The 20,337-nt window shown below is 35.6% G+C and overlaps 1 protein-coding gene across 1 annotated transcript; it reads left to right on the top strand.

The window, feature by feature from the left end:
* The first annotated feature begins 53 nt into the window (after window positions 1-53).
* Window positions 54-19,614, top strand: LOC149780840 (plasmanylethanolamine desaturase 1-like). Its single transcript, XM_089937908.1, has 5 exons — window positions 54-274; window positions 6,888-7,007; window positions 10,333-10,424; window positions 13,306-13,524; window positions 16,007-19,614. Exons 1-5 carry the CDS (start codon window positions 118-120, stop codon window positions 16,262-16,264), a joined length of 846 nt encoding a protein of 281 aa, XP_089794034.1. The 5' UTR covers window positions 54-117; the 3' UTR covers window positions 16,265-19,614.
* The last annotated feature ends 723 nt before the right edge of the window (window positions 19,615-20,337 follow it).

Raw genomic sequence — 20,337 nt, 5'->3', positions numbered from 1 at the left:
ATTTAGATTTTTGTTTTGTAATTTATTCAAGGTATATCCTACTTTAGGTGCGGAGCAGCTATCAGGTGAGCAAGCAGACCTAGTCAGAAAAAAAGGTAGCCGATAAAATTCATAAAAATGACAGAAACTGGAGCGGATTACATTAAGCAAAATTCTATGCCAGAGGATGAAATCAACCAAAATAGTGATTCTACGTTGAGCGAAAGGCCTGCAGTACCGCGATGGGGACCACAACACGCCGGTGCAAAGGAGCTTGCTAGCCAGTACACAGCAGGTCGGTTTGTTGACATGTTGCTGGGGATTATCCATCAACGAATTTCAATGCCAAATATATGTGATGCATTTTTAAATTAAGGATAAATAATCATAGTAAATCAATACATAAGTTTAAACTGTTCTGAAAGATAACGTAGAACTTCTACTAGAAGTGAAAATTGGATGGGAGTGGCATTTGTATCATATGGAGAACTTGCCGTTCATGTCAGAAGTTGCCATAGTCCTACGTGTAAGACAGCACATGTTGATTTTGTTTAGGTGCTATGTCTTACTATCCAAATAACGGCCTTGTATAGCGTGTTCCGATGTCGTTGACATCGGAATGAGTAATCAAAGTTTCAGGAACATCTCACACACTTGGCAGCTTATATCGACACTCTTCCACTAATGTATGTGTAATTAATATTCTTACTGTGCTGTCTTTATCCGGCGAAATGAAAATATGACACTAGCAAATGGGTGCATTTTCACGTTCCATTGACATACATTTGAATTTGTTGCAATGCGACGGTAGTTGAGTTATGCCGAAGTAAGTTCAAGTAAGTTCATGTTGGGGATCTGTTTCGTGAACGAGACAAACCATTGCTTACAGTTCCAATAGGCATAATATATTTTTTATTCGTTTCGTTAAAGAATAATATTTCAGCTTACCCCAATTTCGGCATTCCCAGCTTTCATCGTGTTCCAATCGTTATTTTCATAGCACATAGCACTAAAACAAAAACAACATATGCTATGTCTTACATTGTATGACTAGGGGGTGATGGGTCTTACTGCCTAACCAACGGTGCTGTGTAGTGTGTTTTGATGTTGACTGACAGTGTAATGAAAGTCACATTTTCAGAAATATCACACAAAACTGGCAACCAATAATGACGCTTTTCTACAAAGTAAAGTTATAATGTTTTTGTCAGACTTTACTTACCCTGATGTCTTTTCTCTAATAAATTCAATTCTCACAAAAGAAATGGACCTGCTTTCAAGTTTCATTGGCCTTCATTTCAGTTGGCTGGAAAGCAGTGAAAACCAGGAATGCCAAAATCGGGTTAAGTTGAAATATTATTCTTTAATGAAACAAATACAAATATATTATGTCTGTTGGAAATGTAAGCAATGTTTTGTTTCATTCAAGTAACATATCCCCCACATGAACCTACTTAAACATATTTCGGTATTGCATCCATTTGCTAGTGTCATATTTTCATTCTGCCAGGATAAAGACAGCACAATAAGTGTATTAACCCTTTACCTCATAGAGCATAGTGACAAAGTGCAGCACGCTATAAATAGAACACCTGTTACCTAGCAGACCGCATCCGCATAGGCATGCCTGTGAATTGTTAAGCAATGTAGTGGTGTTACGTTTAACAGCAGTTTTAACCATTTTACGTTTAAGGTAGACATCTATTATATATGGAAAAATTGAAGAGTAAAGTCCGATTGTTATAGCTGTGTAATTATTTTTCACAGAAGAATATTTAATGTGCTTTAAAATCGAGAGAGAACTCATTCACCGTCATGTCAGTGAGGCCGCGTGACCGACCGTAGCTGCCATTTCCCATACTCGAAATTTACACGTTTTTCGTCTGCGTCTACATCACTAAGTCATCTGAATTTGATAATCAATAAAAACTAATTGCTGCTTACATAAATATCATAGCCTTTACCAAAGTTATTGAATCTTTCGTGGCTGAGATTCTACTCGTGAAAACTTCGTAAGTACTGAATGAAATCCTGCCTGTGAACTGTTAAGCAATTTAGTGTATGTTATTTACAACAATTTTAACCATTTTACATTTTTGGTACACATATATTATATGTGGAAAAATTTAAGAGTAATGTCCGATGGTTATAGCTGTGTAATTATTTTCCACAGAAGAATTTTTTATGTGCTTCGAAATCTTGAGAGAACTCGTTCACCGTCATGTCAGTGAGGCCGCGTGACCAACCGTAGCTGCCATTTCCGATACTCGAAATTTACAAGGTTTTCGTGTGCGTCTATATCACTAAGTCATCTGAATTTGATAATTTATAAAAACTAATTGCTGCCTACATTAATATCAGAGCATTTACCTAATTTATTGAATCTTTCGTGGTTGTTATTCTAATCGTGAAAACTTCGTACGTACTGAATGAAATCCGCGGCTGCCATTTTGGAGAGTGGAGATTACGACCCAGTTACTTTAAATAGCAGATATCGACCAGTGCATGAATAGCGACCACGTGATCTGACGTAATTGTCATTCGTAGAAATGAATGTAGTATGTAATAGGGGGGTTTTCCCCGACGGTGGCGCTACGAAAACTATCTCAAAATGGCTGCTGTTTACAGCAGGCGTCAAACGGCGCTTCTATGCGAATCTTGCAGAGGCGTCAAAAGGCGCTTCCATGCGAATGGAGTAGAGGCGTCCAAAGACGATTGTATGAGGTAAAGGGTTAATTACACATGAATTAGTGGTAGAGTGTTGATATAGGCTGCCAAGTTTGTGAGATATTCTTGAAAGTTTTACTACTCAGTCCAGTGGTTCTTTCCAGGCTTTTCCAGGGTTCTTCCTCCACCAGTTATACTGGCTGCCATGTATAGCCTATCTTGTGCTGAAAGATGGCGTTAAACCCTATAATAACAACAATAACCTTACCAGAAGTCTTGTAAATGCTTAATCACACATATGTGGACACAATTTTTTGTAAACTGGGATGCAGAAAATCACTTAGGCAGGAGTCCTCTGTACGCATGTAATAGGTGTGTGGCAAAATTTAAAGACTTGCCAGTCCTGCTTGAGCCACCTGCTTAGTGGGAAAATGTGTTGATCAATTAGCTGTGCTGATATTTACAATGATACAATTAAGTGGTTGTGAGACACACTGATGTACATGTTGCCATTATAGGAGTACGGGCAGCAAGTTCAAAGACGTTGACTGGTTGCTGGGTGGGAAAATGTACTGACATTTACAGTGATTGAATTCAGAGGCAGAAAGACCCAGAGATGTACATGTCATTTATAAGAATATATCAAATAAACAACTTTAGCTTTCATTATTGTTAGTGCATGTGGCCTCAGAATCAAAACATGTTGAGACTTATGTAGACAAAATGCCATTCACAAATTTGGACAAGTATTTTGGGGTTAAACGGCAAATTGATGGAGATTGTGATGAGGTTCAGAAGAGTGTTAAAGTTGCTGTGACAGATAGTTTGGATGAGACAGTAGCCAAGTGTAAGAAAGTGTGTGATGCCTGGTTTAGTTTTTGGAATAAGACCTTTCCTTAGATTGACAAAATTCAGTCTCACTCTGATGCACAAACAATAGCTATATGTCAGTGTTATAAAGAATGTATAAATTAAACTTTTGCTGGTGAGACTCCTATTTTTACCAAATAACTGTATTTAAATTATTTTGGGGTAGAAGCTAGTAAAGTAATTAAAGTTTCCTCATACTGTAGTTAGATCTGTACAGTATTGTCCAGTTATTTATGTACCATAATAACATGTGATTTGTTACTTGGGCACTGCATGGTGTTTGGTATCTATTTTCATTCCTTTGTTTTCTTTAATGATGGTAGTATACATTTATATTTACAGTATACTGTCAGATGTGTAAGTTACTTTGCTGTAAATGGAGCTGCTATTTTACTTTCAGAGAAAACTACACAGCATTCTAAATGATCATTCTTGAAACAGATTATTGATGATTTTATTTTGTGTGGCTTTTTTGTGTTTATAGAGTTGTAGTAGGGTAGAAATAATAAATTTATATGTACTGTATGTTTAAACATTATGTTTGCAGAAAAATATTTGTGTGATATTATAAGTGTTCAAAAATTTAATCCAGATATGTAATAAAACGATAGTCATGTACTTTTTCATGCTTTTGAAAGTCAGTGACTCCACATGTTTATGCCAGTGATTCTTAGAAATAGGCCAGGAAATTAAATAAGTATTCAATATTAATTAAGTTGTTTTGGCAAGCATTAAATAATGTAGACTCGGAATTAGATTGATATTTGTTGGGTTTAGGGTTGATTGGTAGATAAAAATCACAGTTTTCATATAATATGATATGATTTGGTATCCTCCCATAATGAATGATGCAAGGGAAAATTGATTTCATGAAAAAGGAAACAATGTGAAATAGTCTGATGTGCATTGAAAAGATTAAGAGCAGTTTGTACCTCTCTGGTGGCCTAAGTGTTTAGACTCTGCCTTTGATGCAGGAGGCCACATGTTCGAATCCTGGTCGAGTCATACCAGAGACTTACAAAAATGGTACTAGTAGCCTCCTTGCTTGGTGCTTTGCATTAAGAGATTAGTGTTCAGACTGGTTGGGCTAGTGTCAGGATAATGTGACTGGATGGGACATGATATTTACATGTCTGAGGCATGATACCCCAAAGCTAGACATCACTATAAACTGCCACACTGCATACATCGTACCAGTATGATTGGAGAATTGTTGTTGTTGTTGTTGTAGGGTTTAATGCCATTTTTCAGCACACAATAGGCTATGCATGGTGGCCAGTATTAATGGTGGAGGAAGTACCTGGGAAAACCCCGGAAAGAACCACTGACCCTCGAGAAGCTACTGGCAAGCTTTCTCACATACCCACATTGGCCGTTGGAGAATTGTTAAAGCTATGTTAAAAATCCAATTCACACACACACACAGTTTTTGGAAGTTTATAAGAGCAACTTATGCCTCAATATTTTGATTGACACTAATAATTGGAACCCTCAATTTTCCAGTGATGATATTTTCAAAATTTGTAATCAACAATTATCTAGACACCAAGAAATTTTTTTTTTAAATGCAGACAAAAACAGAAACCTAAGTAAACTAAGGAACATTTTACCTGTACTCAAAACCTAATGATTGTATAGTCAACCCTGAGGGCTGGATGGTTTAAAGCGCTCACTGGTCCAGATCACTGACATCTGTCAGCATTGGTTCCAGTCTCAGGCTTGGCTGATGTGTGTACATGAGAAAGTTTGCCAGTAGTTTCTCATGGGTTGGTGGTTTTTCCCATGGTTGTCCCAGGTTCTTCCTTTACCAGTTATACTAGTTGCCATGCATAGCCTATCTTGTGCTGAAAAATGGCATTAAACCCAATAACAACAACCCAGAGTATCCAGATACCCACTGGCATCTTTAATACAAAGATTGCCCTGTTAGTTCCTACTAACTCAGAACGACTTGGAAATATGAAGGAAAAAAAACCAAGATATTTTATATGACAATTGCCTGTTACTTCCTGTTGAACGTTGTTTTAATCAGGAGATTTTTACTCCTGCTTGTGACTCAGACTGTCAGGTATTCTACACACATTTGGGAGACTCTCTGTTTAATTGGGAAAGTTGGTATGTGTGTCATTCTTGCCAATGATGATAACTCTATCAGAAATGTTTGGCTAACACAGATAAAATAATAATAGTACACAAACCAGAGAAAACGTGGACTCCAGAAAAAATAGTGCATTGACAGTATCTTATAATGTGTAGAAAGTAACTATTCTTGCCAGTAATGCAGCATTGCAAATGGTGATTTACAGCAAGTGGACAGTGAATTAAGCAGTCAGAACATCTTGAGTGAGATCCATTTGCTTCGAGTAGGGCCAGTATAGTCTTGAATGAGATCCATTTGCTTCAAGTAGGGCCAGTATAGTCTTGAGTGAGATCCATTTGCTTCAGGTAGGGCCACTATAGTCTTGAGTGAGATCCATTTGCTTCAAGTAGGGCCAGTATAGTCTTGAGTGAGATCCATTTGCTTCAAGTAGGGCCAGTATAGTCTTGAGTGAGATCCATTTGCTTCAAGTAGGGCCAGTATAGTCTTGAGTGAGATCCATTTGCTTCAAGTAGGACCAGTATAGTCTTGAGTTAGATTCATTTGCTTCAAGTAGGGCCAGTATGGTCTTGAGTGAGATCCATTTGCTTCAAGTAGGGCCAGTATGGTCTTGAGTGAGATCCATTTGCTTCAAGTAGGACCAGTATAGTCTTGAGTAAGATTCATTTGCTTCAAGTAGGGCCAGTATAGTCTTGAGTGAGATCCATTTGCTTCTAGTAGGGCCAGTATAGTCTTGAGTGAGATCCATTTGCTTCAAGTAGGGCCAGTATAGTCTTGAGTGAGATCCATTTGCTTCTAGTAGGGCCAGTATAGTCTTGAGTGAGATCCATTTGCTTCAAGTAGGGCCAGTATAGTCTTGAGTGAGATCCTGAACATTAACTAATTGCTGGTCTGACTTGCGCTGATGTATGTTTTGTATGTATGATTAAATCAAGATGGATCTGATTTTATTTTAGTACTTTTGTTTACACTCTTAAATGTGAGTCAGACATGTCCTTTTATGTATAGGGAATCATGAGTAGACTTCCAAAGCAAGGGTAGCATTTGTAAGCTGTGCAAATGACTTGTTCACCTAGCAGTGTTGTGATATTATGCTTACATCAGGAATTGCTTGTTCATTGTAAATCACCATATGTTGTAGTACTGCTTTAGTAAGAGTTGTGGTTCAAAAAGTCTGTCTTCACCCATTTTAAGGAGAGGTATCCCTGGAACTAAAACATAGGAGCTCTTTTTGTACATGTTGTTATTGGTAGTTTTCATTCAATCTTTTCAGGAAAGAGGCTTCAGGAGACTATATGTGTGATAGGTACATCAGTCTTGATTGTAGTCAATGGCATTCAGCTGATCAGATATTTTCAGCTTGAGGATTGGAAGGTGATACTCAGTACAGCAAGTAAGTATTTTTGACTTGGAAATGGAAAAATATGACAACAATGTTCAAAATGTGACTTTTCACACAGAGATTATCATGAAAATACATAAAAATCTATTTTTACTTCACAATTTATATAAAATTCTTGCAGAAATAGAGAAATTTTCATGGCAGCCAAATTTGTGCACCTTTTGGTCATAAACTGAGTTATGCATATTTAATTAAATATTTTTTAAAATTATTGTTCATTTGGATGGTGCCAATAGATTTGAATGTTTGTAAAGTCTTCCTCTGTTGTGCAGTGTTCAGTGAAAATTAATGATTGGCTTATATATAAAAAAATATAACCGTGCTATAAGCAACCAGGTCAGTTAGCTGAAGAAAATGGTGCATGTACCCCAACAAATTTGCAAGGGGGGGGTAGGTGATAAATGCAGGTGGTAAATACATGATTCATTGGCACTGTTACCATTTTAAATCGATGCATATTAAATGGGAAATACACCTATAGTGAAAACAGACAAGGCATGTATAATCTTTTACTTTATTTAGAGAACCGCGGATTGGTACGTGTACGTGTATACTGTTTATATATACATGTCTAATGTATAGCATGAATAGAGTGTCAACACCATGTACTCACTTGCGAATCACATCACCTACATTGAATCCACAATATAAGTAATTCCACTGAAAATATGCATGCACACAGATTGAAAATATTCATAGGTCATATAGGTCTGAATTCAGTGGAAAAACAGCACAGTCACGTAACGAATGATGAAGCACATCTACTTTTCAGTAGGTCCGAAGTTGGTAGAAGTCAGTTTGCATTTTAAGCTGCCGTTGGTAAAGTTCATAAGCATAAACTTTTTCACTGCAAAAAGGAAACTTTTGCACCACAGTAAACGTGTTCCAGTCATGTTGGAAAATGAAAAACAATCCATCAGATTCCATTGCTTTTATGTAAGTTTGGTACTGGCTTCCTTTGAAGAAAAGTTCTTTGTTTTTATTGAAGATTGTAGTCAGCTTTCTTTGATGAAGGTTACATGCATTATTGAAGTCACCGCTAGGTGCAGCTTAGGAGAACTAAACAAATGCCTGTTTCTTATTGTGGCGGCAACATCAAATAATTGTATTGCATGATTGAGACTGATTTTTTCCATTTGTTTAGTACATTTTCATAACAATCGATGCTTCAAAGGCAATCAGTTTTCTTTGAAACTTCAGCAAACTATTTTATCTAGGTACATTTTTTAAAAAGGAATTGGTCATCATTTGGTCGATTGTAGTTACTGTTCCTCCCTGCCTATTGAATAGACTAACAAGATGTTTGGTTTTTTTTGTATTTTTTTTGTTTGTTTCTTTTTTACATTTGTGGTAGCAGAGTGATGCTGCCTTCCATGCATGCATCAGAAATTTAACAAATGGTCAAACGGATGATAGAGACGCAGGTGTTCTGGTCTGATGACAAGGATTAGCACAGAAAATGTGAGTGTTCTAAAGGATTTAATTCTGACTGAAAAGAAGAGGAATTTTACTTACCATCCACATGCAGATGTCAGTCTATGTAAATTTATTAATTACTAGCGAGCAGCCAAAAATCCGACGAAAGAAAGATTACGAGATAATGCCTCATCTAGTTGATCTCCGCTACCAGAAATGTCAACAACAGGAAAAACCCAGATCTTTCACAACATACAGTGCTCATACTTGATGTCAACATAAGCAGATTATGATGTAACAGTGCACTGTTAAGATGGTTTGTCAACATGGACAAAGAAATTGTCATATTATAGTGCCTGAAACGTTTGTCATTTATGTGGTATCACATGTATTGTGCATTATCTTATGGCGTTTCATATATTCACTGTCATTCCTTACAGATTATTTGGAAGTTATATTTTGTATTTCTAGCTTTTAATAGAAACAAAATCTTTCTATATGCTTGTCTCCTGAAACACTTTCAAATTTAAATGTCAAGAAGAAACAAACCCTTGGCCTAAAAAAAAAAAAAAACAAGTAATTTGAAATTTTGTGATCCATGTGAAAGGCGAGATTCTGTAGACTTTGATTAAAGCTTTGTATACTTAACTTTTAAAACTCTTGGATGACTTTGATTGTGGGCTTGGGACTGTGCATATAAATTATGATTTTATTTTTGGAAATAAAACTTTATCAGACTAGAGTCCAATAGGTAAAAGTGATATAATATAAAGCGTGGAAGATAGTTTGCATAGGGTGCGTTGTTACAGTACTAGATAGCCCAACTTAGTGGAAAGGCCAGCTGTTACGAAAGCCAGGTGAGAAATATCAGGCCTGGTTGGGCCTCTTGTTAGGGTCTTCACCAACCCCCTGAATATGCATAGGCCCCTATTAAACCATGGATGTATATATATATATATATATATATATATATATCCCAGTTTCTTCAGAATATACTTCTCTGCGTTCATTCACAATATATCCATATTTTTATTACACCTCTGTAGAAATGTGGAGAAAATATCTCTGCTTTTAACAAAAGACAAAAACCCTGTTCATGGAAAATTATGTAAATTGACTGTTGCTTGTAGCACTGATCTCTGCCTTCTCAGTAAACATGATATAATTACCTGTAGATTTATCAGCCTTGCTCTTTGTAGCATACATGCTTGGATAGACAGACACAGTTCATAGTCCAGCCCTTGATAACTAAATATGTATGTGTATTACGTACATGTAACATAGTTTGATAAAACCAGATGGTCTCCATTACTCAGCAGAATAAAGTGACTGTACCGTTTCAAGTTTGGTACCCATTAATATCCCAGATGTTGCAGAAACATTAAAATCTGATCACTATTATTCCAAATGGAAAGTCACATCTACATTGGGTTTTTTTCACCAGAAGACTTCTTACAATGCCTAGTTGGTACTGAATGAAAAAGATGCCAATCATTCCAAATGGAAAGTCACATCTACATTGGGTTTTTTTCACCAGAAGACTTCTTACAATGCCTAGTTGGTACTGAATGAAAAAGATGCCAATCAGGTGTGACTACCATGGCAACCATCTGGAAAATCTTGTTACTCCTAAATGGAAAGTCGTATTGACTTGGTGTTTTTACAACAAGACTAATTTTGATATCTAGTTGGTCCTGAATGAAAATAGTACCAATCTGACCTCAATTATGGCTGCTACAATTAAGACATTAAAAATATTTTCTCTAATTCTCCAGAATGGATTGTCATTATCAACATGGGATTTTCATTAGAATTCTTTTAATTGTATATTGTTTTTCATATATGAAAATTATTTCAAACTACATCCATTATTGCACCTTGTTTTTTTTTTCTTCTTTAGTTTTGGGGATCTTGACAGCTGATTTTCTAAGTGGCCTTGTGCACTGGGGGGCAGATACCTGGGGCTCTGTAGAATTACCAGTCATAGGAAAGGTAGAATTCTCTCTCTTTCTCTCTCTCTCTCTCTCTCTCTCTCTCTCTCTCTCTCTCTCTCAATAATTATTTATACTCTCTGATTAAGATCCTGAACCATTCAAAGTGATTTGGTTCATTTGCATAAGCCCAGTGCCAATGATTAGTCCTCTCTCTCCCTCGTGTGCTCCCCCCCCCCCCGACATATCTGAAAAACTGAATAATTATATTCTCTGATCAAATTCCTGAACATTTTAAAGTGATTTGGTTCATTTACATAAACCCAGTGCCAATAATTCATACTTGTTGGGTTTATCAATAGACTTTGTTAGTATGTTAAATCCATTTGGATAAATTAAACAACATATCTTCCTCAGTTTGTGTGTGCTCAAAGCTTACATAAATTAAAGTCATTACATCCTGTATTGCCAGTCACTGGTGATATTTGGATAATGTGCATATCTATCACAGTAGTACATCTAGATGAATAAACTAACATATTTTTACAAATAAAAAGCAAAACAAATACCAGAACTGCACCTAGAATGAAATGTGCATTTCATCACTGTTTTTTGCATATTTACATTGATATATTCAAGTATTATTGTCAACTCACAACAAGGTTTCCTTTTTTCAAAAACTATTGACATTTGTTCATGAAACAACTGCTGTCTATTAGTGAACTATTGATGCTGCAATTTCATCACAAGCAGTAGTGATATTTCTGATCATCCTTGCCAATTCAGCAATACACTCTATTACGTTCATTACAGACTTCGTTGTCATGTCTGTAAAATAAAAGTTTTCGTGCAACTACTACTTTCGCTTACTTTCCTTGATCAGATCTGCTAATCAGTAGCATAAACCACGATCAGATCTGCTAATCAGTAGCATAAACCACAGAGTAATGTTACTTTTTATTATGTTACATACATAATATTTATAACAATGTTAAATTGGTCAGATGAAATGATTTAGTCTAACACACCACTGTGATCATAGGAGGGTATGATTGGCATACCTTAAAAGTTGATTTATTATTCCACTCCCTTTATTTGATTTGATACAAAAGATGTAATTAACATGAGATTACATTGAAGATCTGCTTTTAATTGATTGTAATAATACAGCATACACTTTTGCAATCTAAAATCAAAATAAAGTTTGTTCATAATTAGGTCTCAGGAAAGTTTGGAGACATAGCTGTGATGGTTGATTGATACTTTCATGTTTGAATACAAGAGGCATATCACATTTGTGATGATTATGCTAAAACCGAATTAAAAGATAGAACCAAAACATGAATTTCACTTGGTAAAACTTATTTACTGCAGTTATTCAAATAGAATACCTCCTTCTAATAAATCCACCCACCACCCACTTTTTTCCACACACCCCCAGAAAAGATATTCATACCTTATCAAGGTTTATGGATCCATATATATATATATATATATATATATATATATATATATATATATATATATATATCATGGTATGTCCAGGTACTTAAAACAGTATATGAGTAATCCAACAACTGTTAGAAAAGTCAAAACAAGTTAATTTACAAACATTTTCAGACAAATAGTGATATACAGTATTCATTGCCACCCCACCCCATAAATTGCACCACCAGTACATCTATTAAAATAACTGTGGTAATTGGTATTCTTATTTCTTCACATTCAACAAATAGAGGCTAATTTTTTTGGTACTTTCTAAGGGGGAAAAAATGGGATCCAAACCTGACCCAATCAGGGAATGAATTATCAATTGAAAGGTTATATGCTGTAGGGGGGGGGCCCCGAGTGGCCGAGTGGTCTGAAGCGCTCTCCGTTACGGATCACTGCCATCTCACCTCTGTCTGCGTAAGTTCAAGTCTCGGATTCGGCCTATGTGGGTATGTGAGAAAACTTGCCAGTAGCTTCTCGAGGGTCGGTGGTTCTTTCTGGGGATTTCCCGGGTTGTTCCTCCACCATTAATACTGGCTGCCATTTATAGCCTGTTGTGTGCTGAAAAATGGCGTTAAACCCATCAACAACATCAACAACAATATGCTGTAGGATCACTTTCTCTGCATAACAGAGAAAAGTCATTAATTCAGCCAGGATTATGCTATGGATCTCTTCCTTCCATGGTGACTAGGTCCTGTGTGTGACTGTATGTTTTGAATTTTTTAATGTAGCTTTAACACGTTTTCAGTCATATCACTAGAGTGTCTGCAGTGTCAGTTTATAGTGATGCTAGCAAATGGGGAATCATGCAGCAGACACATAGCATGATGCCCCACCCAATCACATTATCCTCATACCAGGCCAACCAGTCCTAGCTTTAACCCTTAATGCTGAGTGCCAAGCATGGCAGCTGCTTGTACCATTATTTATGAGTCTTTGGTATGACTCTGCCGGGGTTCAAACCCACGAGCTCCCGCATCAAAGGCAGATGGTTTAACCACTTGACCACTGGAGCGGTATGACCAGCCCTGACTCATAACTTAGAAACTGTTTATTGACCCACTCTGAAACTTGATGGGTTTATTCATTCTGGAGGCTTCAACTTACCACAGGCCAAGTAGGTCACAATGACAAACATTTCATGCTCCATTGATTACATTTGCATTGAGCTCAGTTTCTCTGACTTCTCAGACACTGTTTTATGTACACTTGGAAAACTTGGATCAATTCATCTTGGAGGGTGCTACTCGCTATTGGCAATTAACTCACATTTACTTCATTTTCACCTTCACATGCCAGTTATACTGTTGTATGTATTGTCATGAAACTTGAAGTGTTTCTTCATCTAGTAGAGTATCATTAATCACAAACAAAAGTTAAGTCAGACTAACTGACATTTCATCATTTAGGGTTTTCAGTATATTGAATTCATTTCTTTTCCATTTCAGGGTTTCATACGACCTTTTCGAGAACATCACATAGATCCCACTTCTATTACTCGTCATGACTTCATAGAAACCAATGGTGATAACTTTGCTGTGATTCTACTTCCCTTGGCATACATGGCCTACAAGTTTTTCACCTACCCAGAGGAAATCATAAGACAAAATTATAACTGGGAGATGTACATGTTCCTGTTAACCATTTTTGTCAGCTTAACAAACCAAGTATGTTGAAAATCAAATGTAAAAAAGGCCTTATTTATCCTATATAGTCTTAAAAGATTTTGCCCATTATAAAGTTTTATTTGGTTATTTTTGATGATATGGGGCAGCTATAAAAATTGCTTCTGGCCTGGAGGAAGTTGCACTGGCCTGTTGTATTTTGTTAATGGGTAGGAGATCAGAATGTTTAAATGTTACTAACAGAACTAATGAAGTGATCCCAGTTTTATCGGTTTCAGACCAAAACTTACTGCAGACTGATTTTTAAAAAAAAAATAATTATATTGCACTACTTATATATTCTTTCTCTGTATTAATTTTTAAGTTAGTTATTCACTTGTGATACGCATTCTGAGTTACAAGACCTGTAGGGGGCCTCGAGTGACCAAGTGGTCTAAAGTGTTCACCATTCCGGATCACTGTCATCTCACCTCTGTCTGCATGGGTTCAGGTCTCAAACTCGGCTAACATGGGTACATAAGAAAGCTTGCCAGTAGGTTCTCGTGTGTTGGTGGTTCTTCCTGGGGTTTTCCAGGGTTCTTCCTCCAGCAGTTATACTGGCTGCCATTTATAGCCTATCTTGTGCTGAAAAATGGTGGTGTTGTTTTTGTGGTGGAGTTTAACGCCATTTTTCAGCACACAATAGGCTATACATGGCAGCCAGTATTAATGGTGGAGGAAGAACCCGGGAAGAACCACTGACCCATGAGAAGCTACTGGCAAGCCTTCTCACGTACAGAAATGGTGTTAAACCCTACAACAGCAAGACCTGTATGTAACCATATGCGCATCTTAATGTTATCCATGTTACAAGTATTTATAATTTTTTCACACAGATGGCTTGAACTTTATTTGTTTTCTTTTTTAATAAAAGGTGACACATTCTTCTGTTCTTCTTAATACTGAGATTTTTTTCTCTGAGCTGGTGAGTAATATAGTTAAACAAACGGTTTGTGTTATCAATGTCAGTGACTTATTGAATAGTGAAGCATGGTTTTCTCACTATCAACACTTTTGGGACAAATTAAAATAAAAAAGCAAGCCATTCCTCCTCTTTCCTAAAATTATATTAGTATGGTCATCTTTTCCTATCATTGGAGAACTTTGGACACAAAGTTCACAAGGAGAGAAAAAAACATTAAAATTATGTCAGAAATTTGCAAGGCATGAAAAAATTGTTCTGGCTAAACAGTTTTTTGTGTTTAAAAATGTAGTACTTGAAAATAAACAGTAAATATGTTAATGTAAAGTCAGGTAGGTGCAGTTTTTATGTTGATTGCATTGTTTCACATTTTATACAAGTTTTTATCTTGAATGTTGATAAATTAGTAATCTTAGTTAAATTCAGAATAACAAAAAGGCCATTGCTGAAAAATATTCCTGTGTACAGCCTGTACTACTTTCCAGGAATCTATAGATTTATAAGTGGACATGAATTCTTTACATTTTGTGGTTTAATTGGTAGCAGTATTTCTGTTCAACAACGCACCACAAATTTAGAGACCTAATGAGCAACAATCCTTCCAATTTGATGAATTGAAATACCATGACAATATCTCAAAAATCAGTGAGTTCACAGTATATGGCTTACATAACAACAGAAATAAGTTCAGACATTAAGACGGTTGTCAGAGTATGCCAGCAGTATTGGTATTGGTACATGTTTTTAAGCTTTGACATCGCATTTGCTTTGACATACAGATTTTGAAATAAAAGACAAATGACAGGTCTTCTTGTCGTTATGAATTTTCTGCAGTACTACTTCTCTTATTCTTTTTGTTGGGAGGTCAAGGGTTCAAACCCCAGCAGAGTCATAACAGAGACTTATAAAAATGGTACTAACAGCTGCCTTGCTTGGTGCTCAGCATTAAGAGGTTAGTGTCAGGACTGGTCTGCCTGGTGTCAGGATAATTCGACTGGGTGGGACATCATGCTACATGTCTGTGGCATGATGCCCCAGTGCTTGACATCACTATAAACTGCCACACTGCAGATATCAAAGCGATATGACTGAAAAATTGTGAAAGCCACATTGAAAATCCAAATCACATACACAAACACACACACACACTCTGTTTTTGTCAGTTTGGCTTTTTTTGGGTAGGGGTAACTGCACTGCAGTTATCACATATACAAATAAAAAAATTACACCATTTTTGGTCAAGATAGACGCAGCAGAATTTGCTGACAGTTTTGCATGCAAAACATCATTTAGAACAAATTTTATTAAGTTACTTTTTATCACTATAAGTACAGGTCTTTTTTGCTTAAGGCAACAAAACAAGTTCATTTGAGTTTGAAGTAACTAGCTTTTTAACTAAATTTGTTGGTGTTAAAAATTATCATACTCTAATTCTTGTTTGAAATGAACTTTTCATTACTGTTACCAACTCGTCCGTTTTTGTAAGTTTTCTTTATTGGTCTCTACATACAGTATCTGTTAAAGAGTTTTGACTCTAAAGCAATATATTTTTGTACTTTCCAGTTTCACAAGTGGTCTCACACTTACTTTGGACTACCCAGGTGGATAACATTTCTCCAGGATTGCCACATCATTTTGCCTCGGAAGCACCACAGGATACATCATGTGGCTCCACATGAGACATATTTCTGTATAACAACGGGGTGGCTGAACTATCCACTGGAAGCAATGCGATTCTGGCCAGCATTAGAAAATATTATAGAAACTTTAACAGGTTTTAAACCAAGAGATGATGATCTCAAATGGGCAAAGAAATCCTAATATAAAATGAATTAAACAATAGAACAATATGTACTGAGGTATAGAACAAGTGTCTTGAAGGAAGCAATGTTAGCATAATTTATGGTCTTTTTATTGTCTTGTAGCTTTGCACATTTTGCTGTCTTATGTGAACATATCATTTTGCACCCACATGCAAATTCTGCTTGTTATCAAAAGAACAATTTGTGCCTCAGAGGTTGAATAGATGATTTTTACTGAGTTCATATGCAGATCAGGATAAAAATGTGAACAATAACCTTGATAAGCAAGATAGAATATTATTTTATTTACTATTATATAATGTGCAGTGAGCTTTAAACAGCATATCCCATATTATTAGTTACACCAGTACGTTTGGAATATTTTAACCATCTTGACAGTCATAACATTCCCCAGTAAATTAACATGCAAGCAATTTATTACCTCATCAACCTATTTAGGTCAAGATTTTATTCTTAGTATGTTATAAATCACAAAGCTACCATTGTTGTCTATGCAGACAATTGTTGACAAGGACTGTACCAGTTATAGTACTTACCTCCCTTGCCTCTCTCCCTGTGATCTTGGCTAAAACAATTCAATAGAAATACTCGAGTTTATAACTTGATGTTTGACAAATCATGTTTCTTGAAATTTTGTTTATAAGGTAATAAAAATTACATGGTTTGCTAAAAATCCTGAGTAGGATAAACCAATTATACTTTGATATAACATAAGTTAATGCAAGGGCAGATTTGATCTGGTCTTCTTTGTACAGTAGCAAATACAGTAAAATGTCACTCAAGCAATTTGCCACCATACTGTATTTTCAGGATGTTGGTACATGACACAGATTTACATTTTGAGAATAAGTTTGTTTCATACAGTTACATCTAGATCATTCAGCATATGTCACTACTAGTCTAGCTTTATTATTAATTATTTTTATATAAACTGTATTATTTGTAGTCATTATGCTTAGCTTCTTGAAACAACTAGATCAAGATTCAAAAACTTTTGAAAGTTAAGATTCAAATCTTTCATGAAATTTTTTGGCAATGAATTTAATTTTGCACTGAATCTCAATCCATAGCACAAAACAAAAATTTAAAAAAATGATTCAATCATGTTTCATTGGCTGATTTTTGTGTGTGGACATAAAGGCAAGTTATAATTGATTTATAATTCAGTTAATGTTTTTTGTAATGGAAATGGTTTGATTTCTTAATCTCAGGGTTTTTAAATGTTGATTTTTGTTCCCCACATGCCCACCAGACAATTAAAACTTAATCGGCCAGCAATAAAATCAACTTGCCTGGCAAAAAAATCTTTCTGTATATAATGGCTTTCTTCCATGCATTAAAAACGTGATTATGTCCTTATTGCACTCTTGTTTTTAATGTGCCTCAGATGTGCCTTTCATTAAGTACACTTTTCAAGGCTTCACTTTGGAGATAAAAATTTCAAACAATTTCAATGTAAACTGTTGCAGATAAGGTCGATTGTTTAGGTTAATAAACAAGTGGTTAATAAACAAGTGGACTACATTTATAATGTGTTATTGGTAAGAAAAAGTGCATTAATGATTACTAACATCTGATTTTGGTCAATTAGTAGTGGTGGTTGTTATTATTGTTGTCATAGTTGCTGATTATCCACCAACTTTCTGCTCCAGCTGAGGTCTTTGACTTTTTAAATGAATAAAGTTTATATTTTTTTAAACTTTCTCTTTGTATTTTAAGGATTTAGTCATCTTTGTTTTTATTTTGTATGTCTTTTTTGGGAATACCCAAGCTTATTGGAGATTATACAGCCTGGAATAAACAAACTTACTGGCATTATTTAGCCACAAATGTGCCATTTAACTATATACATACATGCATACTTGTAATTTTGTTTATGTTCCTAAAACAGACCTAGTCATTGAGAGCAAGTTTGTGTACGAGATAAAGAAGGTATCGATTTCAGTTATCATTTAAAAAATCTGATTGAGGAATACCTTGGCTTTAATTGAATCATCATGCATATTATCCTTTTGTTTGTCGTTCATTGATTCTTTGTCAAGCATATATGGTTAACATTGCTTGAGGTGTTTCTGGTCTAATTATTATTTACTCCATTTTTTTTGGGCTGTCTATACTGAAATCAGTATCTTCCTAACAAGGTTTCATAGCTGTGTGCTTTATGTTTAAGATAATGTAAAATAAATGGAAAAAAGTTTATATATTATGGATGTTTAAAAAGCTGTAAATGTGTAAATGATAAAAAAAAGTTCTCAATGAGCTAGTTTTGCTTTGTCGATAACGAGCATGTAACCAGAATATCTTCATGTGACCTCACATTGAATAGAATGACTATGTTTGTTTAAATGATTGAAATGGATTTTATCCCAAATGAAAGGTTGATTCGTCAGATATTCAGTTAATGAAAATTACTTTCAGGCCAGAAAATTTCATTTTTGACTCGCTGGTGTAGGACCAGTAGGACCCCAAATTGCCCATGTCTGCATAAGCCATGGAACAGTTAAGTAGCTAAGTCTGATGTGAATGTTTACTCCAGTACATTAACATAAACTAAAGGCGGGTGGGGGGGGGACTAATGCAAACTCAAAATTTAGACAACTATTTGTTTGCTTATTCGATCATATAAATATTTTTGAAGCTTAAAATTTTACAGTTTTCAAATCACTTGATCATACCTTTTATGGGCAGATCCTCTTTGAATTACAGTAATGTAGTTAAAACTTCCAGTTTAAGAGTTCTCAGCATCAGTTCAAAATATCTTACACCCAGATAAATTTTAAAACATTTGCCATTCCAAACTCATTTAGATGGGAAAACAACCCAGTCATTTTATATCTAATCATGGCTTCAATAGTAACAATTCACTTTGGCAAAGAGCAAAAGTTTTCTCTGATCTTTTCCATCCCATTTTAGATATTTTGACATTTTTATTGACAAATTATCTAAAAATGGAATGTGCAAGGTCAGAGAAAACTTGGACAACTTGGCAGATTGCTCAGTCTGAAATGAACTTTGCCTTGACCCTTGGGATGTACACGTCAAGTGCTCTGTTCTCAGAAGAAACAGTCAGTGTGCATGGTCTCATCAGGACAGAAATCAGCTAGTTCTATGGTCTCTGACATGATGAACAACTGGGTCAGCTCTCGGCTTTGTTAATGCTCAGGCAGTGAGGGTATTGATGATTGAGAGGGGTATGTTTTATTTACTAGCTGGTTGAATTAATATTCTCTTTGCTTGTTTCATGTACTATCAGTGGGTCATTTATAAAATTGAATGTGCCTTTGAATATGGGACTTGAACGATTGGGTGACTCTGTGTATGCTGTAAATAATAAACAAATTTAAATGACCTAGTCTTATCATACTCAGCCCTTGTCATTTTCATTTATCCTGGAAAGTCAGAATACGTTTATTTTTATAATAATTTCTGTCCTTTTCGGACCTGAGATGTTTGAAGCCTTCAGTGCTAAACGTCTTATAGCATACAATTTCCCTTCCACAGGTAAATCCATACAAACTCATAGCATCTAGAGCATATGGTAAACCAATACTATGGATGCTTAGTTTTTGCACTGGTTGAGACCAGACAAACATTTGATTGACAGTGGTCAAGCTTCAATTGGTGATCAGCATATTGCATACTAAATTTTGCAGATTTTCAGCAGTTTTTTAAACCACCAGTATCCCTTGATCTTGTGGCTTCCACATGCATCAGTACAACTTTATGACTCTTTTTCAGCTGTTTTAAGGATTTTTTTAAAAACAACATTTACTTTATTTTATAAAAACAAATAAGTAATGTTAAAGGTCAACAGGGCTTGTGCTGTTTAAATATGACTGGTCTGTGGCTAAAAAGAATTGGTCCAGGACTTTGGACCACCGTAATTTTCAGTCTAAAACTTCCCAGAAATCATGATATATTGTTAACATACATCCATCAGACTTTGTTCAGTATTAAGAAGGGGAAGCTAAATTAAAAATATCTGTTGCATCCAATTCTAGACAACTCTGTCCCTGATAACAAAATACAAGCTTGTTGATTATTACAATTGCCAAGATTAAAGTACCTGAT

Source organism: Sinohyriopsis cumingii, chromosome 16 (genome assembly GCF_028554795.1).
Source record: "Sinohyriopsis cumingii isolate HCF-2022 chromosome 16, ASM2855479v2, whole genome shotgun sequence".
Lineage (NCBI taxonomy): Eukaryota > Metazoa > Mollusca > Bivalvia > Unionida > Unionidae > Sinohyriopsis > Sinohyriopsis cumingii.
The sequence above is the reverse complement of the archived record's forward strand: the minus strand, read 5'-3'. Positions and strand labels throughout refer to the sequence as shown.